The sequence below is a fragment of the Portunus trituberculatus genome, chromosome 47, assembly GCF_017591435.1.
Source record: "Portunus trituberculatus isolate SZX2019 chromosome 47, ASM1759143v1, whole genome shotgun sequence".
In the NCBI taxonomy this organism is placed as follows: domain Eukaryota; kingdom Metazoa; phylum Arthropoda; class Malacostraca; order Decapoda; family Portunidae; genus Portunus; species Portunus trituberculatus.
In genome coordinates, this window is record NC_059301.1 from 37,550,927 (window position 1) to 37,577,048 (window position 26,122).

General features: G+C 39.9%; 1 protein-coding gene across 1 annotated transcript in view; it reads left to right on the forward strand.

Moving 5' to 3' along the window:
- LOC123520713 overlaps nt 1-25,845 on the forward strand; it is a 98,280-nt gene extending 72,435 nt beyond the window's left edge. The window contains exons 5-6 of the mRNA XM_045283250.1: nt 18,202-18,372; nt 25,585-25,845. Coding sequence (XP_045139185.1) covers nt 18,202-18,372; nt 25,585-25,743 — 330 coding nt within the window. The 3' untranslated portion in view covers nt 25,744-25,845. The remainder of the gene's footprint in view (nt 1-18,201; nt 18,373-25,584) is intronic.
- Nucleotides 25,846-26,122: the final 277 nt, after the last annotated feature.

The following is a 26,122-nucleotide window of genomic DNA, read 5'->3' on the forward strand; positions in this document are numbered from 1 at the left end:
CCTGATAGCAATATACAGAGTGATGATTGGCATGGAAAAAATGGATAGGGAAGATCTGTGTATGTGGAATGAAAGAATGTCGAGAGGGCATGGGAAAAAACTAAAAAATGGCCACTTATAGGAGAGATGTGAAAAAATATAGCTTCCCTCATAGAAGGGTGGAAGCATGGAATAGTTTAGACGTGGAAGTGGTCAACGCAAGGAATATTCATGATTTTAAGAAAAAGCTGGACATTAGTAGATATGGAGACGGGACAGTACGAGCATAGCTCTTTTCCCGTATGTTACAATTAGGTAAATACAATTAGGTAAATACACACACCGTGTAGTGTAGTGGTTAGCACGCTTGACTCACAATCAAGAGGGCCGGGTTCGAGTCCCGAAGCGGCGAGGCAAATGGGCAAGCCTCAATGTGTGGCCCTTGTTCAAGTAGTAGTAAATAGGTACGGGTTGTAACTCGAGGGGTTGTGGCCTCACTTTCCTGGTGTGTGGAGTGTGTTGTGGTGTCAGTCCTACCCGAAGATCGGTCTTTGAGCTCTGAGCTCGCTCCATAATGGGAAAGATTGGATGGGTGACCAGTAGGCAACCGAGGTGAATTACCACGTAGTTTAGTGGTTAGGACGCTCAACTCACAATCGAGAGGGCCGAGTTCAAATCCCGGTAAGCGGCAAGGCAAATGGGCAAGCCTCTTAACTGTGTGGCCCCTGTTCACCTAGCAGTAAATAGGTACGGGATGTAACTCTAGGGGGTTGTGGCCTCGCTTTCCTGGTGTGTGTTGTGTGCTGATGTGGTCTCAGTCCTACCCGAAGATCGGTCTATGAGCTCTGAGCTCGCTCCATAATGGGGAAGACTGGCAGGGTGACCAGCAGGCGACCGAGTTGAATTAACAAACACACACACACACACACACACACACACACACACACACACACACACACACACACACACACACACACACACACACACACACACACACACACACACACACACACAGACACAGAAATAGCAGAAAAGAAGAAGAGTGTGTTAATATTTGGGATGAAAGAACAAAATATAACATATAAGCCGAAGAGAATTAAGGAAGAATTGAAAACGGTAAGAGATCTGTTCAAAAATCTAAATGATGATGAAAAAAAAGACCTACAAGAAGAAGTGGAAGAGATCCATAGACTGGGTCCGTATAAGGAGGAGTGAACAGACCGATTAAAGTAGTACTGAAGTCACAACAATCTGGAGGATGTCCTATATAGAACATCAAAGTTAAGAGAGATAGAAGGTTGTAAAGAGGTGTTTGTGAGAAAGATTAGAAATGAGGAAGAGAGGAGAAGATATAAGGAATTGGTGGAAGAGGCGAGAAGGAAAAATGATGAGCGGTCTGAGGAGGAAAGAGAAAAGTTTTTTTGGAGAGTTTTAGGAGAGTGAGTCAGAAAGTGGTATGTGGAAAGAAGGAATACGGAGGAACCCCTAGAGGGAGCAGTGGGTGGACCGTAATGTATACTAATATAGATGGGATACTGTCAAGTAGATTGGAATTGCAAGACTATATGATAGTGGAGAAGCCTGATATCGTGTGTTTGACTGAGACAAAATTGCATGAAAAAACAAAGATAAATTTGGATAATAAATATAATATATGGAGAAAGGATAGGGAGAGTAAAGGTGGAGGAGGAGTTATGATTATGACGAAGAAAGAAATAAATGTGGATAAGGTTTGGTATGGGAAGAACAATGCAGAAGTGATAAGCATAAGGATAAAAAGTGATGGAAAAGAATTAATAATTATGGTGACCTATGTACCTCCTAAAACAAATTCTTGGACATTAAGGGAATACGACAATATGATCAAGGATACTTTACAGAGTTTGGAAAGTGTATTATCTGGAAAAAGAAAGGTGATACTAGTAGGAGATTTTAATTGTAAGGAGGTGGATTGGGAAAATCTAGTAAGTGGTGTTGGAGAAGAAGCATGGGAGAGAGATTTCTTAATCTAATGATGGAAAATATGATGGAACAGAGGGTGAAGGAAAATACTAGATATAGAGGAGATGATGAACCGGCTAGACTGGATTTGGTGTTAACAAGAGAAGTGTACCTATGTGGAGATATACAATACAAGTGTCCTTTGGGAAAGAGTGATCATGTGGTTATGGAAATGCAGATAGCAACAACACAGCGAAGGAAGGACGAGACATACAGGAGTGGTAGATTGAATTATAGAAAGATGGACACAGAAAGTTTGAAAAATTATTTCAGAAAATTAGATTGGGAGATGTTACAAATCAGAGAAGTGCAAAAGAAATATGAGATTTTTATGAAATATTATAAAGAAGGAGTTATGAAATTTGTACCAAAGTATAAACCAAGAGAGGAAGGAAGAAAGGATTGGTTTAATGCAACTTGTGTTAAGGCTAAGGAAAAGAGAGATGTGGCTTGGAAAAGATGGAAAAGAGCAGGAATATACTAAATAAGGAGAATTATAGAGTGGCAAGAAATGAGTATGTGAGGGTAAGGAGGAGGAAGAAAGAAAATTTGAAAAAGATATTGTAGACAAGAGTAAGGAACACCCAAAATTGTTTTACAGGTTCATAAATGGTAAACTTAAAAAGAGAGAGTCCATTGAAAGATTAAAAGGAGAGCAAGGGATAGTAGATGACCCTAAGAATATAGCGGAATTGCTAAATAATAGGTTTCAGCAAGTATTTACTAAAGAAACAATGTTTGTAAAGCCACAGAATATACAAGGAAATGTGCACATGGAGGACATTAAGATACCTAAAAGGAGTTATATAAAATGTTGGAGGAACTTAAAGATGATAAAGCGATGGGACCAGATGAAGTTTCAGGAAAATTATTGAAGGAGTGTAGAGAAGAATTGATTGATCCATTATATGATATTATAAGGTGCTCATTAGAAACAGGGAAGTACCAGTAGAGTGGAAGAGAGCTGAAGTGGTGCCCATTTATAAGGGAGGCAGTAAGGAAGAGCCTCTTAACTATAGACCTGTGTCTCTAACAAGTGTGGTCGGTAAGATTTGTGAGAGGGTGATAAAGAAATATTGGATACGGTTCCTGGAGGATCATAAGTTATTATCGGATCATCAATTTGGCTTCAGGAAAGGGAGGTCATGTGTAACAAATCTACTGAGCTTTTATTCAAGAGTGGTTGACAAAATACAGGAGAGAGAGGGATGGATGGACTGTGTATATTTGGATTTAAAGAAAGCTTTTGACAAGGTACCTCACGAGAGACTGTTATGGAAAGTAGAGATTTATGGAGGACTGAAAGGAAAAGTGTTAAAGTGGATGGAAAACTACTTGAGATGGAGGGAGATGAGAACGGTAATAAGGGATGCAAGGTCGGACTGGTTGGTGGTGGAGAATGGAGTCCCACAAGACTCAGTGCTGGCACCAATACTTTTCCTGGTATATATAAATGACATGCCAGAGGGAGTAAACAGTTATATTAATTTGTTTGCGGATGATGCAAAGTTGTGTAGGTGTGTGAAGAGTGAAGAAGATTGTGAAATTTTACAGGCAGACCTGGATAAGATTTGGGAGTGGAGCAAGAGGTGGCAAATGGAATTTAATCTGAGCAAAAGTCATGTGATGGAGATGGGAAAGAGTGGAAGACGGCCAAGAGGGTCATATAAGATGGGTGAAGAAGTAGTGTTGAAAAAGGTGGAAAAGGAAAAGGATTTGGGAGTGATAATACAAGACCATGGGCAGTTTGAGGCTCATATTGATAAGATGTTTGGAGAAACGTATAATTTGATAAAAATATTGGATTAGCCTTCCATTATATGGATAAAGATATGATGAAGAAATTAATTAGTATGGTAATTAGACCAAGATTGGAATATGCTGGAGTGGTTTGGTCCCCTTATAAAAAGAAGCATATAAGGAAGTTGGAGAGATTGCAGAGAATGGCAACAAAAATGGTTCCGGAATTGGCAGAAATGACCTATGAGGAGAGATTAAAAGAAATGAATTTGCCTACCTTGGAACAAAGAAGAGAAAGAGGAGATTTAATACAGGTTTATAAACTGTTGAATGGACTGGATGAAGTGGATAATGAGCAAATGATGTTGAGAGAGGAAAACTTAAGTAGAACTACAAGATCGCATAGTAAAAAGATAGCCAAGGGAATATGCTTGAAGGATGTGAAAAAATATAGTTTCCCACAAAGATGTGTGGAGGTGTGGAATGCTTTGAGTGAGGAGGTGGTGTCAGCAAGGAGTGTGCATAGTTTAAAGGAAAGTTGGATGTGTGTAGATATGGAGACGGGGCCACACGAGTATGATACCCAGGCCCTGTAAAATTACAACTAGGTGAATACAACTAGGTGAATACACCACCAAAAACAAATTCATGGACCAATCAAGAATATAAAGACATGATAAATGACACAATAAGGAGTCTTATGAGAATCATTTAAGAAAGGAGAAAAGTGATAATAGTAGATTTCAACTGTAAGGTGGACTGGGAAAATTATGAAAGTGGTATGGGGGAAGAAGCCTAGGGAGATAGATTCCTGAATCTAATGATAGATAATATGATGGTCCAAAAAGTAAAGGAAAACACAAGATTCAGAGGAAACAATGAGACGGCGAGATTGGACCTAGTTTTTACAAGGGGTATACAAATGAACGATGATATAAGATATAAGTGCCCATTGGGAAAGAGTGACCATGTAATATTAGAAATGGATATAGAAGAGGGAAAGGAAGATAGAGACAAATCATACAAAGGAGACCGATTAAATTACAGAAAAGCTGATATTGAGAACATCAAGAGCTATTTTGAAAATGTAAATTGGGAGGAGATGGAAAACTCAGAGAAGGTGCAAGAGAAGTATAATTAATTTTTTGGAAATATACAAAACAGGAGTCAGGGAATATGTTCCAAAATATAGACCTAAAGAAAAGGAAAGAAAGATTGGTTTAATGCAAGGTGTGCTATGGCAAAGGAGAAAAGAGATGGAGTATGGAAAAGGTGGAGGAGAAACAGAAGTCTAGAAAATAAGGAAAATTTCAAAACAGCAAGAAATGAATATGCTAAATTGAGAAAGGAAGAAGATAGGAACTATGAAAAGGACAGTCGAAAAATGTAAGGAACAACCAAAATTGTTCTTCAGATTCATAAATGGAAAAATAAGGCTAAAAGAAACAATAGAAAGGTTAAAAGGAGAGAATGGGATGGTGGAAGACCCAAAAAGTATGGCAGAACTGTTAAATAGTAAATTTCAGGAGGTCTTTACTAAGGAATCCAGATTTGAAAAACCACAGGGTAATAGAGAGACTGTCCATATGAAAGAGGTTAAAGTAACCAAGCTTGAAGTAAAAGAGTTGATGACGGAATTAGATGAGGAGAAGGTAATGGGACCAAGTGAAGTCTTAGGCAGAATATTAAAAGAATGTAAAGAAGAACTAGCAAGTCCTATATACATCATAAAATGCTCAATTAAAAATGGAACAGTACCAGTAGAATGGAAAAGACCTGAGGTGGTTCCTATATACAAGAGCGGAAGGAAGGAAGAACCTTTAAATTATAGACTGGTATTACTAATAGTGTAATATGCAGGATGTGTGAAAGAGTAATAAAGAAACAATGGACTGAGTTTCTTGAAGACAACAAATTATTATCAAATAGCCAATTGGGTTTTAGAAAAGGTCGGTCATGTGTAAAAAATTTATTGAGTTTCTACTCTAGAATAGTTGATAAAGTACAAGAAAGAGAGGGATGGATTGACTGTATTTATTTAGATTTAAAAAAGGCGTTTGATTAAGTGCCACATGAAAGATTACTATGGAAGTTAGAGGAGAAGTGTGGCTTAAAAGGAAGCATATTGAGATGGATGGAAAATTACTTGAGGGGGAGAGAAATAAGGATGGTAGTTAAAGATATGAAGTCCAAGTGGAGAGCAGTAGACAGTAGAGTGCCACAGGGGTCAGTATTGGCGCCAATACTTTTTATCATATATATAAACGACATGCCAGATGGAGTGAACATAAATCTGTTTGCGGACGATGCGAAACTGTGCAGAGGATTGTGAAATACTGCAGGAAGATTTAAACAAGATATGGAAATGGAGTAAAAAATGGGAGAAGGAATTCAATGTGGACAAAAGCCATGTCATGGAAATGGGAAAAAGTGAAAGATGACCAGTGGGAATCTATAAGATGGGAGATGGAGTAAAACTAGAAAAAGTAAAAATGGAAACTTCGGAGTGACGATGGAAAAAAACACTCAACCGGTAAGCCATATTGATAGAATTTTCAGAGAGACATATAATTTGCTAAGGAGTATTGGATTAGCATTTCATTACATGAACAAGGAAATGATGAAGAAATTGATAAGTACTAAAATAAGACCGAGATTGGAATATGCAGGAGTTATGTGGACCCCCCATAAAAAGAAACACATAAAGAAATTGGAGAGACTACAAAAAATGGCTACAAGAATGATTCCAGAAATTAAAGGGATGACATATGAGGAGAGACTAAAAGCTATGGATCTACTAACTCTGGAACAGAGAAGAGAGAGAGGGGATCTGATACAAGTTTATAAATTGATTAACAAAATGGTGGATAATGAGAAACTAATCCTGAGAGAAGAATATGACACTAGAAGCACAAGATCGCATAGAAAGAAACTGAGGAAGGGAAGATGTCTGAGAGATGTTAAAAAATATACTCGTAGTTTCCTGCAAAGATGTTTTTATTTTTTTTTTATTTTTTTTTTTTATTTTTTTTAAGGGAAGAGGCCAGCCAAGGGCAAAAAAAAAAGAAAGTTAGAAAAAGGCCCACTTGAGCTGGCTCTCCAAAGACTTCAAAAGTGCCAAAACCGTCAGCCAGAATTAGGGAGGAAATGCCTCGATACCTCCTCTTAAAAGAAGAAAAGTATACCATACCATGTGGGCTTTTCACGGGAATTTATGGGCTGAAGGGAATACTTTCTGGGGCACCTCCTATCTCAAAGCCCACCCGCTAGGAACCCGTTGCCCTGAGTGAGGAAGCCCAATCTACACTCGGACCGTGGACAGGATTCAAGTGCGCTTGGAGATGACCCCAAAGCACGCAGGGAGGGAGTTCCAGAGTTTACCAGTGAAAGGGCTGAATGACTGAGCGTACTGGTTAACTCTTGCATTAGAGAGTTGGACAGAATAGGGATGAGAGGAAGAAGAAAGCCTTGTGCAGCATGGCCGCAGGAGGAGGGGAGGCATGCAGTTAGCAAGATCAGTAGAACAATTACCATGAAAATAGCGATAAAATATAGAAAGGGATGCAACATTTCGGCGGTGAGAAAGAGACTGAAGACAGTAAGTCAGAGGAGGGGAGTTGATGAGACGAAGAGCTTTCGATTCCACACTATCAAGCAAAGCTGTGTGATTGGAACCTCCCCAAACATGCGAAGAGTACTCCATACAGGGACGGATAAGGCCCTTATACAGAGTAAGCAGTTGGAGGGGCAAGAAAAACTGTCGGAGATGCCTCAGAACACCTAACTTCATAGAAGCTGTTTTAGCAAGAGATGAGATGTGAAGTTTCCAGTTAAGATTATGAGCAAAGGACAGACCGAGGATATTCATTGTGAAAGAGGGAGACAGTTGAGTGTCATTGAAGAAGAGGGGATAGTTGTCTGGAAGGTTGTGTCGAGTTGATAAATGGAGGAATTGAGTTTTTGTGGCATTGAAAACTACTAGATTTTCTCTGCCCCAATCGGAAATCTTAGAAAGATCGGAAGTCAGGCGTTCCGTGGCGTCCCCGCGTGAACTGTTGATTTCCTGAAGGGTTGGACGTCTCTGAAAGAACGTGGAAAGATGTAGGGTGGTATCATCAGCGTAGGAGTGGATAGGGCAAGAAGTTTGGTTAAGAAGGTCATTAATGAATAATAGAAAGAGAGTGGGTGACAGGACAGAACCCTGAGGAACACCACTATTAATAGGTTTAGGAGAAGAACAGTAGCCGTCTACCACAGCAGCAATAGAGCGGTCGGAAAGGAAACTTGAGATAAAGTTGCAGAGAGAAGTATAGAAGCCGTAGGAGGGCAGTTTTGAAATCAAAGCTTTATGCCAGACTCTATCAAAAGCTTTTGATATGTCAAACGCAACAGCAAAAGTTTCACCGAAATCTCTAACAGAGGATGACCAAGACTCAGTAAGGAAAGCCAGAAGATCACCAGTAGAGCGTCCTTGACGGAAGCCATACTGGCGATCAGACAGAAGATTGTGAAGTGACAGATGTTTGAGAATCTTCCTATTCAGGATAGATTCAAAACTTTAGACAAGCAAGAGATTAAAGCTATAGGACGGTAGTTTCAGGGGTTAGAACGGTCATCCTTTTTAGGAACAGGCTGAATGTAAGCGAACTTCCAGCAGGAAGGAAAGGTACAAGTCGATAGACAAAGTTGGAAGAGTTTTGCCAGGCAAAGTGCAAGCACAGAATCACAGTTTTTGAGAACAATAGGAGGGATCCCATCAGGTCCATAAGCCTTCCCAGGGTTTAGGCCAGCAAGGGCATGGAAAACATCATTACGAAGAATTTTTATTGTAGACATGAAATAGTCAGAGGGAGGAGGAGGGGGAGGGACAAGCCCAGAATTGTCCAAGGTGGAGTTGTGAGCAAAACTTTGAGAAAAGAGTTCAGCTTTAGAGACAGAAGAGATGGCAGTGGTGCCATCAGGATGAAATAAAGGAGAGAAAGATGAAGAAGTGAAGTTATTTGAGATGTTTTTGGCTAGATGCCAGAAGTCACGAGAAGAGTTTGAGTTTGAAAGATTTTGACATTTCCTATTTATGAAAGAGTGTTTGGCAAGTTGAAGAACAGACTTGGCATGATTCCGGGCAGAGATATAAAGTGCATGAGATTCAGGAGATGGAAGGCTCAAGTACCTTTTTGTGTTGAGACTTGGAACAGTTTGAGTGAGGAAATAATGTCAGCAACGAGTGTGCATAGTTTTAAAGAAAAATTAGATAAGTGTAGATATGGAGATGGGGCCACATTAGCATAAAACCCAGGCCCTGTAAAACTACAACTAGGTAAATACACAACATTCACAATGGGGTAAACAGTTATATTAATTTATTAGATGATACAAAGCTGTTAAGAGTTATCAAAACCCAGGAGGACTGTTTGCTGTTACAAGAAGGTATAAACAAAATCTATGTGTAGACTAAGAAGTGGAATTTGGAGTTCAGTGCCAAGAAATGTCACGTTATGGAACTAGGAAAGAGCAAAAGAAGATCGGTACGGAACTATCTGATAGGAGAGGAACAAATAATGAAGACTAAAGAGGAAAAAGATCTGGGAGTAATTACTGTCATACCTCGCCCAACACGAATCTCGCGTATACACGAATCTGTAAAATATGCCATATTTCACCGAGCACGACTTTGACTCGCGATTGCATGATTTGTTCTCCATTTGAATCTCCCACTGGTCCTGGTGGATACACGCAACCTCCTTTCCCAAGCGTCTTGGACTCGCCCTGGGGCTGGCGGTAGCACGCTGCCTCACGCCACTCGCTCTCTCCTTGTCGTGCTGTTGTTGTGTGCAGACGTGTTTCCCTTGCGCTCTCTTGATTTCATCTTAGCCATGGCCAGTCAGAGGCCCATCACTTTGTATTTCAAGCCCTCTCCAACCAACAAATAAACTAAATAAGGTACAGTAATACTCTGCTTAACGAACGTTCGTCTAACGAATTTCTGGTTTAACGTACTATATAAAGTTAGACCAAAAAGTCCGCATAATGTACAACTACATCCGTTTTAGTGAATTTTCTAGGTTTGAATTTGCTGGGTGAGGGACCAAACGCGGTATTTCATTAGTAATTCACTATCACTCACTGCCACGGAGTCCAGGTTATCCTCATGGCATGAGCGTATATGAATACTAAGATATGATATCCATTATAGCAGGCAATAGAGGAGTGGAAACATTTGATATCGTGGTGAAAGACAACACGCCAAAAACACGCTAAAAAGGTCACAAGAACAAGAAGCTGCTGCCAAGTGGCCGGAGTCTCCGCCATCTGTGGCCGATCTCATCTCTGCTTTATTTTTTGGTATTTCATGTAATATTTCTCTTCATGCATTACAAAACAATCCTTTCTTGGCAGCAAGGTTTGTAAAAAGCTAATAGAAATATATATATATATATATATATATATATATATATATATATATATATATATATATATATATATATATATATATAACATAACATAACATAAATAATAGGATAACAAAGGGCCACCAGGGCCCATCTAGGTTATCCTGTATCAGTCGCACAGCGACCTCGTCATCAGTACTTAAAGATACACTTACAAGTACACAATACATTATATACTAATTCTAAATATTTGGCCCATTAACAGGGCTAAGTCCTGCAGCGAATTCCTCTACAATCTGTGATCCCCATACATGGGGGGATCATGTCTTGTTTAACTATAGTAAATTTCTTATAAAAACTATTATAAATCTAATAAATTTAAGTGCTTATCTAATCTGTTTTTAAACATTGTCAAACTAGTGCTATTTACATCCTCTGGCAATGCATTCCAGAAGTCTACCACCCTATGACTAAAGAAATATTTTCTTATATCTAACCTGCAGCCTTGCTTTCTAATCTTCCTGCCATGATTTCTAGTCCTATTTCCCTCCTCTAAGGTAAAGAAAGATCCCACATCTATGTAGTTTGTATCTGAGAACATTTTAAATAACTCTATCATATCCCTCTTATACATCTCCTCTCAAATGAAAACATGTTTAATTCCTTTAATCTATCTCTATACTCCAGGCACTTTAATGCGGGTATCATCCTAGTTGCTCTTCTCTGGACTGCTTCTAACATGTTGATATCCTGCCTGTAATGGGGTGACCAGGCCTGTATGCAATACTCTAAATGGGGCCTAACATAGGAATTATATAAGCTACGCACCACTTCCTTACTTTTATAACTAACATTTCTATTTATAAAACCCAGGATCCTATTTGCCCTATTTCTTGCTTCTAAACATTTTGAAAATTTCATAGTCCTGTCTATCACTACTCCTAAATCCTTTCCTCCTCTACTGCCTCTAGCCAACATCCCTCCATCTCATAGCTAAAGTTTGTGTTGTCTTTACCTAAATGCATAACCTGACACTTTTCAGAATTAAACTCCATCTGCCACCTGTCTGCCCATGCTATCAGCCTGTCCAGGTCTCATTGTATTCTGTAATTGTCCTTTTCACCCTGTACTGCACATGCTATCTTAGTATCATCTGCAAACTTTGATACTTTGCTACTAATTCCTATATCTAAATCGTTAATGTACACCAAGAAAAGAAGAGGTCCTAGCACTGATCCTTGGGGTACCCCACTAACCACTTCCTTCCACTCAGACATTGCCCCATTTAATACTACTCTCTGTTTCCTATCAGAAAGCCATTCACTAATCCAATCAACTAACCTACCCCTATCCCATGTAGTCTCAATTTGTACACTAGCCTCCTATGCGGTACCTTATCAAACGCCTTGCTAAAATCTAGATATATAACATCTATGCTATTTCCATCATCTAACTCCTTGGTAATATATTCTAAGATATCGAGCAAATTTGTAAGACAGGACCTCCCTGATCTAAAGCCATGTTGGGTATCTCTAATTAATCTATTCTCATTTAAATGCTCCCAAATACTACCCTTAATGATTTTCTCTAGTATCTTACATACTATACTAGTTAAACTGATCGGTCTATAATTATTTGCATCATCCTTCCTACCTTTTTTAAATATTGGTGTAACATTAGCTAACTTCCAGTCCTGAGGTATCTCAGCAAACCTAAGTGATCTTTCAAAGATTAACTTAAGTGCTTCAGAAATACTGTCTACACCCTCCCTAAGTACTCTGGCATGTAGCTCATCAGGACCACTAGCTTTCCTATCGTCTAGTTCAAGAATAAATTTCCTAATAATTCCCGGTTTTATATCAATATTTTCTAAAGCTCTTAAACTACTCGTCGCACTGTTTGTAACAGGATTTCCTATTCTTTCCTAGTAAATACTGAAGAAAATTGTTCATTCAATAATTCTACTATGTCTTCATTTTGATCCACTACTACACCATCTTTTCTGAGTGGTCCAATCCTATCCTTATTTCTTTTATCACTGACCTTGTAATAACTATATAATTTTTGGGATCTTTACTCCCAGCTCTAGCTAGTTTTATCTCTGCCTGCCTTTTACTTTTTTTATAACCTTACTCAAATCATCCCTGACCTGTCTGTACCTAATCAAATCTACATCTTCCCCACTTTTCTGCAACTCTCTATATGCCCTCTTCTTCTCTCTGATCTGTCTACCTATCTTGTGAGTCCACCATAATGGCTTCCTGTTTCTCTGCCTTATATCTTTGTAAGGGATACACTGCATCACTATACCCTTTACTACAACCTTAAAAATATCCCACATCTCCTGTGCAGTTTTGTTTCCAAAACTATCTTCCCAGTTTACCTCTCCTAATAACTGACGTAACCTACCATAATTGCCTTTCTGATAGTTTGGGACTCTAGTCTTATTCACTATATTATCCCTACTGGAATTAATGATAAATCTAATTATATGATGGTCACTGTTTGCTAAAGTCTCTCCTACCTCAACTTCCTTTAAACAATGCTCAATATTTGTTAGTACTATGTCTAAAACCTTCCTCCCCCTAGTAGGTTTATCTACCATCTGCACTAAATAGTTATCCTGAAAACTTTCCATAAACTTATTTTCACTAGCATCTCCTACCATCCTCTCCCAGTTTACTGACTTAAGATTAAAATCCCTAAGATAATTGTCTGACTAGTACACCCCTATTTATCTCATCTACCATAAGGTTGTCTACATCTGCTGACTGGTTAGGTGGTCTATAAAAGCTCCTATTCTAATAACCTTACTTTTGTTTACTCTAACATCCAGCCATAAGGACTCTACTCTGTTATCTACCTTAATACCATTAACCTGACTGGAAATGAAGGATTTTTTACATAAATAACTACTCCTCCACCTATCCTACCAATTCTCTGGTGTAAATACATAATGTATCCATCTACTTCATATTCTTTCCTATTTTCCCTAAACTTTTCTTCATTTACCTATGCCTCTGTGACACATACAACATCTAAGTCCTCCTCAACTATATAACTAGATAACTCGTCCTTCTTGTTCCTAAGACTCCTGGCATTTACATAAAAACATTTAAGTCCTGCTACCTTCCTAGATGCTGTCTCCTTATTTGGAATCCTAATCTTATTCTCTCCTATTTGCACCTGGAAATTTTTCTTAATCTTTTCACTATCTCTGTTTATCCTATCTAATTTATGTCTAACATCTTTCTTCTGGAATGCATTTGCTACCTCACCCCCTACACTCCATCCCAACTCTCCCCTCCAGACATCCACTCAGCACATCCACACCCTTCCTACTCAGATGCACACCATCCCTAGCATATAAATCCCTTTGCCCATAGAACCTATCCCATACATCCACAAAGCTGACACCCATATCCTTACACATCCCTTTTACCCAATCATTCACACCAATGGCTCTAGACAACCATTCCCTGCTAACATACACACGAGGCAAGATTCCTGACACTACACACCTCCTATCACTCTCCCTTATCTTGCCTAACATTTCCCGAAATCTTGCCACTAACTCCTCCGACCCACCTGCTCTGACATCGTTCCCACCTACGTGCAAAACTACTACACCCTCCCTCTCCATCCCCTCAACTCTCTTCTGCACCTCCTCACTCACTGCCTTCACACCTGCACCAGGCATACACACGTTTGTCCTCCTATCCCTGTCTTTCCCACAGAAAGTGCTATCTAAGTACCTAACCTGAGAGTCACCCACCACACACACCTGAGGTGTGCTAGGTACAACCCCCCTCCTCCTCTCCTCTACCCCTTTCTCTCTCCTTTCACTCACCACAACCACCTCATTTACTCCACTCTCACTCTCCCCCTCCCCCTCCAACAAACCAAACCTATTTTCACACTCAACAGGTTTAGTCCTATCCTCCCTAACTGCCTCCGCTTTCCTTCCCCTCGCAACCTGCCATCTCTGTCCATCCTGACTACTATCTTTCCCAGTCTGGCTCGCCTGCTCCCTCTTCCCCACTCTGCTCTTCCCAACAGAGGGCCAAGCCACCCTGTCGCCCTCAGAAGGTCCAACCTTCGGCCTAACACTGATCTCCTGCCTAATTTTTCCACTGCCTCCCCAAGCCTCTTAACCTCCTCCTTCAACTCAAAGATGAGAACTTCGTTCACATTTTTCCCCTCACTTAGCTTTCTGATTTCCTCTCGCAATTCTCGGTGCTCAAGAGAAAGAACTAAATTCTCGCTCTTGAGCCTACACACCATACACTCAGAAAAGTCAACGACCTTCCTGTCATGCCCACACATATCACACACAACAAACTCACCCAATCCCACCTCAACACTCTCTTTCACGCACTCAATCACACTCTGATATACCTCAGTAGCTACCGCCATACTAATTTACAATCTGTTAATTCACAAACAAACAAATAAAAATACTTGGTGATGGCGGGGTGGGGGAACCGCGGTGGTGGGGGGCCTAAGTGAGGTCAACCTCTTTCAAGGTCAACTTGACGGTTACAAGTCTAGTCTCGTCGCTCTACCAAAATACTTTTAACTCACAAACACTGATTCTAACCACTATTTCACTCTAATCTAACACTTGCAGTACACACTTTCACTTCACTAACACTCAAAAGCACCACACAGACACCAAGCACAAACACCACTCGCTAACTATAAAAACAACAGCCAAAACCGGAGCGAGCACACAACATGTATATATATATATATATATATATATATATATATATATATATATATATATATATATATATATATATATATATATTTTTTTACCCATGTGGTATGTTGGAGACCAGCCCAGAACGCATCCCCCCTATTTTCATTATTTGTTATAGGAAAATTACGTCCGCTTAATGAATTTCCACTCTACAAATAGCTTTGAGACCCCATATCCTGTTCGTTAAGTGGAGTATTACTGTACTAGTACTGTACTTAAATAAGATATGTGTTTGCTACTTCATTTATTGTTTGTTTGTTTTTTCAGTCTTTTTGGTAAAAAAGTGTTTTTTGGGGAGGATCTGGGAACCTAACCCCTATTTTCCCATAGGGCCTATTATTCGCCCAACACCAATCTCGCCGTGCACGACGAGCTCAGGAACCTAACTGTCGTGTTGGGCGAGGTATGACAGTATACAGGAAAATCTGAACCCCGAAAAACACAAAAGCAAGATATTTGGATTATATAAAATATTGACTAATATAAGTGTGGCATTTCAGTTCATGGACAAAGATATGATGAAAAAATTATCACAAGTATGATATGTCCAAAGCTGGAATATGCAGCTGTGGTGTGGTCTCCAAGCTCTAAAAAAGATATAAGATTAGAACGGACACAGAAGATTGCTACAAAGATGGTGCTAGAACTAAAGGACCTAACCACTGTATCTTCTTTTCATCACATTTGTAAAAGGGGTTTATTGGCTAGCCTGAATGTTAAAGACAGGTCTGTTCGTTGAGAACCTCAACTGCAGTAGAAACAGAATAACTGAGATGCGCTCATCCATCGTTAATAAGTTCACATGTCCCAGTTGCCAAGCTGGGTATATTGGAAGCACAACTCAAGCTTTCAAAGTTCGTGTGGACGAGCACAAGGGACAGTTGAGCAGAACGGGCCATAGAAGTCACAACCCCCCACATTCAGCTGTGAGAGATCACTCTGAGGTTTGTGGTGTCCCTCTTAAAACTGAACACTTTAAAATAATAGATAGTAGTAACAATTCAGATCTCAAAATACTGGAATCCTTACATATCAAAACTAATTCTTCACAACTGAATGATATGACTTTTGCTATTCCCTTTCATATTGTATAGATTTTTTGAACTTTTGTATTTTATGTATAATTTTTTATTAATGTTTGTATTAGAATTTTAATGTATTTTATCTTATCACTTTTAGACCACTGATGATGATATACTGAGATGTTGAAACATCTGGATGTAAAGATGAAAAGAAAAAAATAGTTAAGAAAATAAAGATGTTTGTGTCAATACTGGTTATTCTGTTTCTACTGAGCCTGAATGTTGTTAAATACAGCTTGTTTTGTGTCCATTCCTGGATGATTCATTTTGAGACATCTCCTAACACATCTGGATGCATCTTTTTCATTTTGCAAGCTGTAGTCCTCAGATTCTTCACAACCTCACTCTGCATGAGAGTATCATCCACTATGATTATTTTTCATGACCTTCAAAATGCTGATTTTCTTAAATGTATGGTGTCTGCAGGGGGTTGCAAGCTGTTGCAACCATTTTATAAATGGTGCTTTCATGCACCCTGTACATCTTGAAATTTCTTTTGTTTTTACATTTTCAATCTTCCATGCCAAATTTTTTAGCCTTTTTTCATTGCTGAGGTTGTCCGGATAAATGTTGATACTGTAATAGAAAAATGGGTACACTGGGAAGGGAAAGAGGAAACAGAGGGATAGATTGGACATGAGTATTAATGAGAGAGAAGCAGCTCAGTTTGCCTAAAAGTCTAAGAGGGAACGACTTGAACAGTTCCCAGAACTAACTTAAATGTACAGTACAAGTTTCCCTCACTATTCAATGGTTCATTATTCAATATCTTGATTATCCAATCATTACCATTTCATCCACTTGTTCATTTTCTGTTGTTAGGGCTCACATATCTGAACATAACTGATAACCAGAATGTAAACAAAAGTCCCACAATTGAAGTGCCACCTGTCCAAACTCATTCTTGCTAGCCTTTCAGTTGTGTTCAATCAGCCAGTGTTTGCATTTTGCTAAAATTCACATTCATTGTTGGGTATTAAGAGTGATACAAGCGTGATGTCTTCCAAGCAGGCGGCAACAGCTAGTGCTAATGAATTGAAGGTCAGAAGACCTAGGAAAAGCTTATCTATAGAGAAAAGCTTGAAATTGTGAAGCACCATGAGGAAAAGGATCGTGACAACTTTATCGCCAGAACTCTGCAGTTGTCCTCATGCACTATCTCTGTCATCAAAAAAGCAGCAAGCGAGAAAAAATCAGCTGAGACAGCTTCTACATTAATAACAAAGACTAACAAGGAAGAGGGAGCCAATAATGGAAAAACAGAGTGATTCTTAAGGTTGTGGATTGATGAGCAGACTCGCTGCCACATATCCCTTGCTACCTCCCTTGCGACAACAAAAGCCTTCTTGATTCATGTCAATGTGCAGAAGAACGACCTGTTCCATCCACTTCAGATGACTAGGAACATGTTTTTTTCTGGATTTTATTAAGACCAGCTACTGTAAGTATGAGTGGTATCTGTTAACTTAAATGAAAAAAATGTCTGAAAAATAATGAGCCTATAACACTACCTCTTTGGGTAGAGTGGAAAAGTGTTCGCTATCTCTCAATACAAGCTAGGCTTAGGTTACTCTCCCCATTAAATTAAATCCTATTGAACCTTAAGTTCACTATCTGATTGTTCGTTATTTGATCTGGTTCTCAAGAATGTAAACCAATTGTAAAACAAGGGAAACTTTTATTGTAATTCTCTGCTTAAATTATACAAAAATTTTAAGCTTTTGTGGATGAATGCATTTTTTTTTAATGTCTTCCAATTTAAGGACGGAACAAGACTGTATATCTTCCAGTACACTTAGTAATGCTTACAAGTAATGTGAAAGACTGTACATATATCTTCCAGTACACTTAGCAATGCATACAAGTAAAGTGGCATTGCTCTTCATGTGACCTTGACTTGTGAATCACACAGGCCTCATTTAGCTTTCCCAAGTAAAGTCATCCATTCATGGTTTCTGGGATTGAGATGGCAACAGTGTGGATCGGTAGAGCCAACACTGAAGTACCGAGTCAATCTGGATTGCCATTTGTTTAGAAAATTACTTTCATTTTGTATAACATCATGTTAATTGATTTTTGTATTGATATATTTTGGATATGAAATGGATTAATGGCATTCCCATTATTTTTCATAGGAAAACATTTCTGGGTTATGAGTTTTCAGGTTTTAAGTTACCTTGTGGAACAAATTAAACTTGTAACCAGAGTTACCACTATATTTACAAATACAAAAACTTTGTTGCAGGACTGTGTTACTGCTCAGAGTAAGGTGAATGAGGTGTTGGAGACCAGGCCAGTGAACAAGGTGAGGCAGGCACCCAAACTGCTGTTTTCCACCTATGCTCACTTGGATATCCTTGGCCTAGGAGGATGTCCTTGGACCTATATCAGAGCTTTGTCTGATTCAGTAGTGGAGGTAGGCATATGAATGGCTTTTGTAATATTGTTCATCCTATTTTTCTACTTCATCCACTGTCTATATATTTATGTTCATCTTTATGTTACTATGTTTCTCATATTTTCATCTATTATTTGGAACAGTAAGGTTCTGAATGCATTACTCTTAAAAAGTACAGAACAGTGGTTCCTAAACTTTTCATGAGCAAGTACCACTTGGTTTCACAGTTTCTGCATACCACCTGATTCCAGAAAAACTCAATTCCACCAAATATCAATTTATTTAAAAGTAGGATACAAATTAACTAACAACAAGGAACAGAACTCAATTTAAGGCAAGGGATGCATTTTCTTTCTTCATCAGTTGATCAATGCCAGATTATCTTGTGTAAGACAATAATATTTTTACTGAAAATGAATTAATTTAATCTAACTAAAAGTCACATATGATACTGAAAGTGCTCATGTACTGCCTTAAGAGAAAGTAAATACCCAAATGTAATTTATCATATTTGATGGGTCATAAGATACACCTTTTTCTCCAAAAAAAGTTTCAGGAAATGACCCTGTATCCTATGAGGTCAAGTTTCAGTATTGAGACAGTGGTCAGTGGCAACAGAGGCTTAAAAATCAAACTCTACACATCTTCACTGATGTAAACAGAATAATGATAGGATTAATTGATTGATTGATACATTTATTGTTGCATTAATAATGAAATACAACAAAGGAGGAGGATGGACCTTGCCACCCACCCCCCAGGCAAAGACTTAAGGTTAAAGTATCAAAAATGTATAAATAGACAGTATACATAGCAAGAATACAAGTACTTAAATGAATAAATACAGATAATGCACACCTTATTGTATAAACATCCTACAGTCTGGGAGCAAACTGAGGATATTCCTTGAGTATATCCCTGAGAGTGGTTTAGTCTAGATGGTCAATGACGCTATACAAGTCATGTTGACCTTGTGTCCCAAATTTAGCAATGAGAGGACATTCCATGATATAGTGACACAGAGTGTGTCCCCTTGGTGCAGCACACTGCACACAGCACACACCAGTAGAAACACTGACTTCCCAAAAGTATTTGTAGCCTAATCTTAGCCTCATTGCCACCCTATCGTGTGATGCAGTGTGTCTCCCATAATTGTAAGCACAGCTCTAGGAGACACGTGCATAGTGAAGACATGTGCCACTGCCTCTAAGGCAACAAAGCTCCAACTGATCACTACTGCTACTATGTACAAAGTCCTTAATGCTACTCTTAACATAACCCAGAGTGTACTCGGTGCCAGGGTCCACTTTGTCATCTTAGATGCCACACTGAACAAAGCAGTCTGCTTTTTCATTTAGCAGGATACCCACATGAGAGGGTATCCAGGTGAAATGGATCGTGGCACCAGCACCTTCTAGGGCATGCATGAGATCAAGACACTTATTAACTAGATCACAGTCCATGGGGAGGTGGATTGAAGAGGATACAAAGCAGCCTGACTGTCAACAAAGAAATAAACAATCTTATGGAGAGGCGCCACAATACGGAACGCCTCCAGAACAGCATACAGTTCTACCCTGGTGGAAGACATGTGCACAGGGAGCCGCCTGGAAACCTCAGTGTCAGTGTAGTGACAGGCAGAGATGTAGTCGCAGATGAACAGCCCACATCCAGACCTGCTGCCATTGACTGACCCATCATAATAAACATGAATAGCCTGGAGATGGGGGTACTTGGACAATTTAGTCATGAACATGTCTTGCAACACATGAGGGAGCCAGTCCCTCTTGGGCTGATGCAGAGAGTGAATATCAACACTGACACGGTGAGGATTCCAGGTGGGTTGGAGCAGTGACATAATAATGATAATACAGGCCTCGGCCACGTCTACACATGTCAGTAGAGTAAGTCCTCATTATACGGTACATATGGGATCCTGGAAACCTTATCGCAAATCAAAGTTACCATATACCGAACCCATTATAACATGTAATAATAGGGAATGCGTTCCAACACGTCAAAAATCACCCCTACAGAAATGAAAATACATGAAAATAGTCATAAAAAAAAAAAATGTAAATTACTGCACCAAAAAAAAAAATAAAAATGTTTCTATTTACCTTTCGCTCGCCATGTAAATTACTACTGCACAAAAAAAATTACAGAAAATGTTTCTATTTACCTTTCACTCGCCATGTATTCTATCAGATAATGTCCCTCCTGAGGCTAAGGGACAGTAGGGATTTCAGCCCTTATTCATCTTCGGCTGAGTGGGCAGATGAGGATAAGACGTCGTTGTCTGCTCTGTCGGAAGCATATGTGGAAGGGCCAGCTATAGCAGGGTCAGCATGTTTCAATGGTATAAAGAAAGAGGATATGGAGGAAGGGCCAGCTGTAGAACTGTCGGCAGCAGATGTAGAAGGGCCAGCTGTAGCAGGGTCAGCAGGTGTGACAGGGACAGCATGTCTGACTGGCTTGAAGAATGAGTAGATGGAGGACTGTTTGTTTTTTCTTGTATTTTCATCATAGATTTCTTGATAAACCTTGACACTTTTCTCTACGTCATGAGCCACTTTGCTACTCCTGGCAGAATTTGGGTCACGTTCCTTCAGGGTTTCCAGAGCTCTTTCGATACCACCGAGACATTCTCTAAGAGTTTTGATGTCCAAGCCACGCACAGGTTCTTTTTCCTCGTCTCCTTCTTTTTCTGCCTCCTGTGATACCTTGTCTAGCTTTATAAGTTCATCATTTGAGAGAGGTTCAGCATGGCTTTCCAAAAGATCTTGAACATCATCATCATCAACTTTATTGAAGCCACCCCTATGGCACAGATTTACTATGTCATTTCTGATCGCACCGATGTCATCTTCAGTGAAGCCTGGGAAGTCATGTGCACATTCTGGCCATACTTTATTCCTCACCAAGTTCATGGCAGATGTCTTCACTTCGTCTCAAGATGATTTGATGTCATCTAAGGCGTGCTTGATGTTATATGACTTCCACCATTCTCTGATAGTGGGCTTGCCAGGCCCATCTGTGCCCTTTATCAGTTGCTGCATGGTTTGCCGCTGGTAGTAGGCTTTAAATGTTTGCCATAATTATTATGAATATATTTTTGCTTACAATAGACCCTTTAATATTTCATTTATTCATCTAATTAGTAATGCATGTAAGTAATATGTAATGCAGTTAAAAAAAAAAAAGGGTGGGAGGGGAAGAGATTGCAGGCTCCAAGGATGATCATGTTAAAGTCAGTACAAGTAATTCTTGATTTATGCGATAGATGCGTCCTAAGAGGCATCGCGTATATCAAAATTCGCGTTAAATAAACTTGTAATTCTCATAAGAAACAATTGATAATAGGGGGGATGCAGAATGTGGTCCAAAAAAAAATTGTACAAGATACAGGCAACCCCCGTTTAACGAAGGTTCAAACAACAAAATTTCGCTATAACGAAGGTTTCATTTTAATACCATCTGCTCGGTTAACGAACACCAAACTCGCTTTAACGAAGTTTTATCCAGGTAATATTTTTCCAAATTTGAAAGCCCCGCTGTATCATGCAAGCTGACAGGCTTTTCAATACATCAGGAGCTGCTGGTACTAAGGCCTGCCTCAGGAGAAATCCTGAGACACCTGTAGAATAAAGATCAAGATCAAGCCTCTCGTAGACAACACAGGCTCTGCCGATACAAAGGCCTGACTCAGAAGAAATTCTGTGTCACCTGTAGCATCAAGATCAAGATCAAGATCACACGCACCAATCACTGCCTAGTCAAAACATAACAGCGCCACCAGCAGCTCATCTTCCTTAGTTCAACTTACCACCAAAACACCCTGCAATGTGGCCTAACGTTCCTAAGAAGACCAGGAAGTGTCTTACTCTCGAAGTGAAGCTGGGTATTATTCACAGACAAGAGAGAGGCCAGAAAACTAATAACATTGCTACTCACCATGGCTTGACTCCATCTACTGTCTACTATTTTCAAGTCAAGATACTCTATTAAGAAGGCTAGTGAGACCTCATCTTCCTTGCAAGCTAAAAGAACCACCAGAACTTGTGACTCTACAATGGATAAAATGGATAGCCTTGTGGAAATGTGGTACATAAGTTTTGTATGCAGTACCATGATGCGCACTTTGTTTACATTCCACAGGTTGCCGGTTAGTGTATTTCCCGTTTCACTCTCCCTCCCTTCATAAAGTTAAGATCATCAACATTATAAAGTTACGTACATACATACATTAGTGTACATTATAATGATTTAAATTAAACTACCTAAATGTTTAACTTCATAATTTTTACTTTCATTAAACCTTTTACTGTACTATGATGCACTCTCACTTTGCTTACTCTCAATGGAAGTTCAAATCAGGGGTTATACTTGTTATAATCGGTTCGCTTAACGAAGTGTTTTTTTAGGAACGTAACCCCTTCGTTAAACGGGGGTTGCCTGTACTCTATTTATTTGGCTAAATTAACATGTTTTTATTATTTACCATTCTAAATATTAGAAGTGTATCTAAAGTAAAGGGAAAAGCAAGAAATAATAAGAGAAAGCAAAAAATGATAAGAGAGAAAACAACAAAACAATACGTATACAAAACACTCACTGCGTCACTGCCTTCACCACTCACACCACAGTCAGTCACCATCTCCCTCGAAGCTTTTCCATTTGGCTAAATTAACATGTTTTTATTATTTACCATTCTAAATACTAGAAGTGTATTTAAAGTAAAGGAAAAACCAAGAAATAATAAGAAAAAGCAAAAAATATTAAGAGAAAACAACAAAACAAAGAATATGTAAACACAACACTCACTGCGTCACTGCCTTCACCACTCACACCACAGTCAGTCACTGTCTCCCTCTAAGCTTTTCCACTTTATCAAAAATCCATTTATCAAAAGTAACCCCACAGTATAAAAGTAAACACTAGTAAAAAAATAAACGCAGGACACCTATGTCTTAATTCACCCCTCACAAGCAGACGCCGTTGCTGTCCACCTCCTAGTCAAGGTTGTCATCATCCATCTGCTTTTCCTCTGCTTCCTCCACTTCTACGTAATCGTCCACATCCTCTCTTAGTACTACATCTTCCACTGGTGTTTTCTTGAAAAACTGCAGCATAATGGTCTGGCACTTTTTCTTGGAAAATTCTTTTTGCATCACTGTGTAGCAGAAGAGTGCATCCATGGCAGCGGAGCTCCCACCTATCGGCTAGTTGCGGAACTCTCTGGCGCGCAACTTAAAATTGCGTCTGGCGATCAGTTTGAAAATACAGTTGGGCCAAATCACGTATAAGCAAACCGATTGCGTAAATTCAATTAATTATAATATTTTTCGGTCGCTTATTAACAAAAACGCATAAATTAAACATGCGTATATCAAGAGTTACTTATACTGTGAGTGGCGGAGAGGTGTGGCGTGGATGACGTCATCACCCCTGCTCTCCCACACTGGGCCCTCTCGGATGATATAAGCGGATACCGTATCTGTGAATTTTTCTTACCATGTATCGAGTCAAGGGTGGAAATTTCCAAATTCCGTAACTGTGACTTTACCGGATAAAGAACTATCGTATAACGAGGACTTACTGTACTCCCAAGATCTTCCTGAGGTATGGTGTTGTAGGAGTCCAAGGATCATGATACAGGGGGGTCATTGATTCAATTAGAGAGTCAGAGGTCATGCATTGCATCTGACCAACTGTGCGTCAAGTAATTTCTTGAATCCTACACATAATACTCGGCAGGAATAGTTTTGCTCTAAGGACTTCAATCCATGCAGTCTTGGGGCATCCCAAGATTATCCGCATGGCTTCATTCTGAACAAGCTCCAGGGGACGGAGTTGGGTGGCACTAAACTGTATTAAAACAGGGATGGCATAATCAATGAGGGACCGTATGACAGATATATAGAACTTTCTTAGGACTGGAATGCCAGCCCCCAGGACCCTGTTTGCTAGCAGCCGAAGAGGTGCTAGCTGTGGCAGACACAGGTCCCGAACATAGTGGACGGCTTAAAGAGATTTCCTGAAGCTCATCTGAACACCCTGGTACTTGTGTGTATGAATTCTAGGGATGGGAACATTATTTACATTGAGCAGTCAAGAGACCTTCCCTTTAGCTTGAAATTTTGTTTTACATTCATTAATCACTAGTCCCATTTGGACACACAATGCTGTTAGTGTATTGTATGAACCCCAAAAGAAATGTGATCAATGTTGGTGATCTTGATCTTGACACAGGCAAGCTTCACTGTTCTTAAGTGTTATACCATTACTCCTTGAGATAAGACACATTTTCATAGAATTAAAATTGCATCTATCTGTACTGAACCTTCGTGAGGCTCAGTCTCTTGTACTGGGTCTAAGTGAGGCTTAGGCCTAGTAAGAAAAGAAAAGAAAGATGTAATGAATCCAAGTGGGAGGGATGAACACGCAAAACATAAAAAAAATAGACACTTTAATTCACCAACGACCCATCACAGTCATGTAACTTCCTATCTATCCTACCTATATTATGGGAGGTCTATGGGGTGGGAACCGTGGGTAACTCAGCTGTAGGCGAGGAGGCGTGAGGGTGCATGTGGTGGCGGCCCGTTCCTCGCAGCGTCCTGCTTCTCTCTCTCTCTCTCTCTGTCTCTCTGCCGAGTTTGGCCTGCTGTGGTGGAAGTGGCAGAGGATTCCACAGGGGTGGTGCTGTAACCATAAGAATTATCTCATGAGTTGTTCTTGTCAGACCACGTGGTGTATTGCAGCTCCTCCTGGAGATGGTTGGAGAGCGTACCTCGAGACGAGAGCGGGTGATGGTCTGGGACGACGCCACCACGCTCCTCACCTTATAAGGTGGCGGCCATGATAACTGCGCACGCAGCCATACGTCATCCCTCTTCTCCCCCTACAGGGACTCTCTATATAAGAATTCCTAGCTACATCTATGAAGAGAAGATGAGGATTTGGACTAAATAAATACCCTAATATTGGGTAATAATCCCAATCCAGTACTGCTACTCGGTACATGGCTTTTTCCTCAGGGAAAACAAATCCTTGTCTTCTCTTTTACAAAAAAAAAGTAACACACATAACAATCCACGTAATCGCGATGCACCAACGTAAGCACACATAACCATTTAGAGCTCTTTCGCCTATTTACAGTGTCCAGGGTATCTGTGGTATGACTGACCTCTGTTTCAACATTTCACACTTTACAACTTTTCCACTTAGTGCGAGATCTTGACGTCTCTACCGGTCCGGCAGGACCTGACCTCCCAGTTGGTGTTGCGACTCCCACTTCCCATCAATCCAGGCGTACAAGGGCGGAGTAGAGAGGCCGACGTAGTCCTCTCCAAGGCCTTATTCTGTGGTGTTACGGCCCGCCCGTAACATACATTACTACCATCACCTCCTCCGCTTGTTACCTCGTTCGCCACCTCTCCGCCTCCCCTTCCCCGTCACCGTCTCGTGAACCTTCCACGCCACCGTTTCATGAACCCTCCACGTCACCATTTCATGAAGCCCCGCTACTGTCCCGAAGTTGGATTCACGCGGCCCTTTCGACTCAACCGAAAGTGTTGAGCCAGCTCTTAGCTTTCTGGAATGGAAGTTGAGATCCAAGACCTCTTGGGTCTACCGTGGGATCAACCATCACCCAGCATTTCACCACTGCGACACCGCATAAGTATCACTTCCCCTTGTCCGTGCTTTCCACATTGCCTCTATATAGGATTAGGATTATTGTTAGGTATTAAGTTGGGTTCTTTAT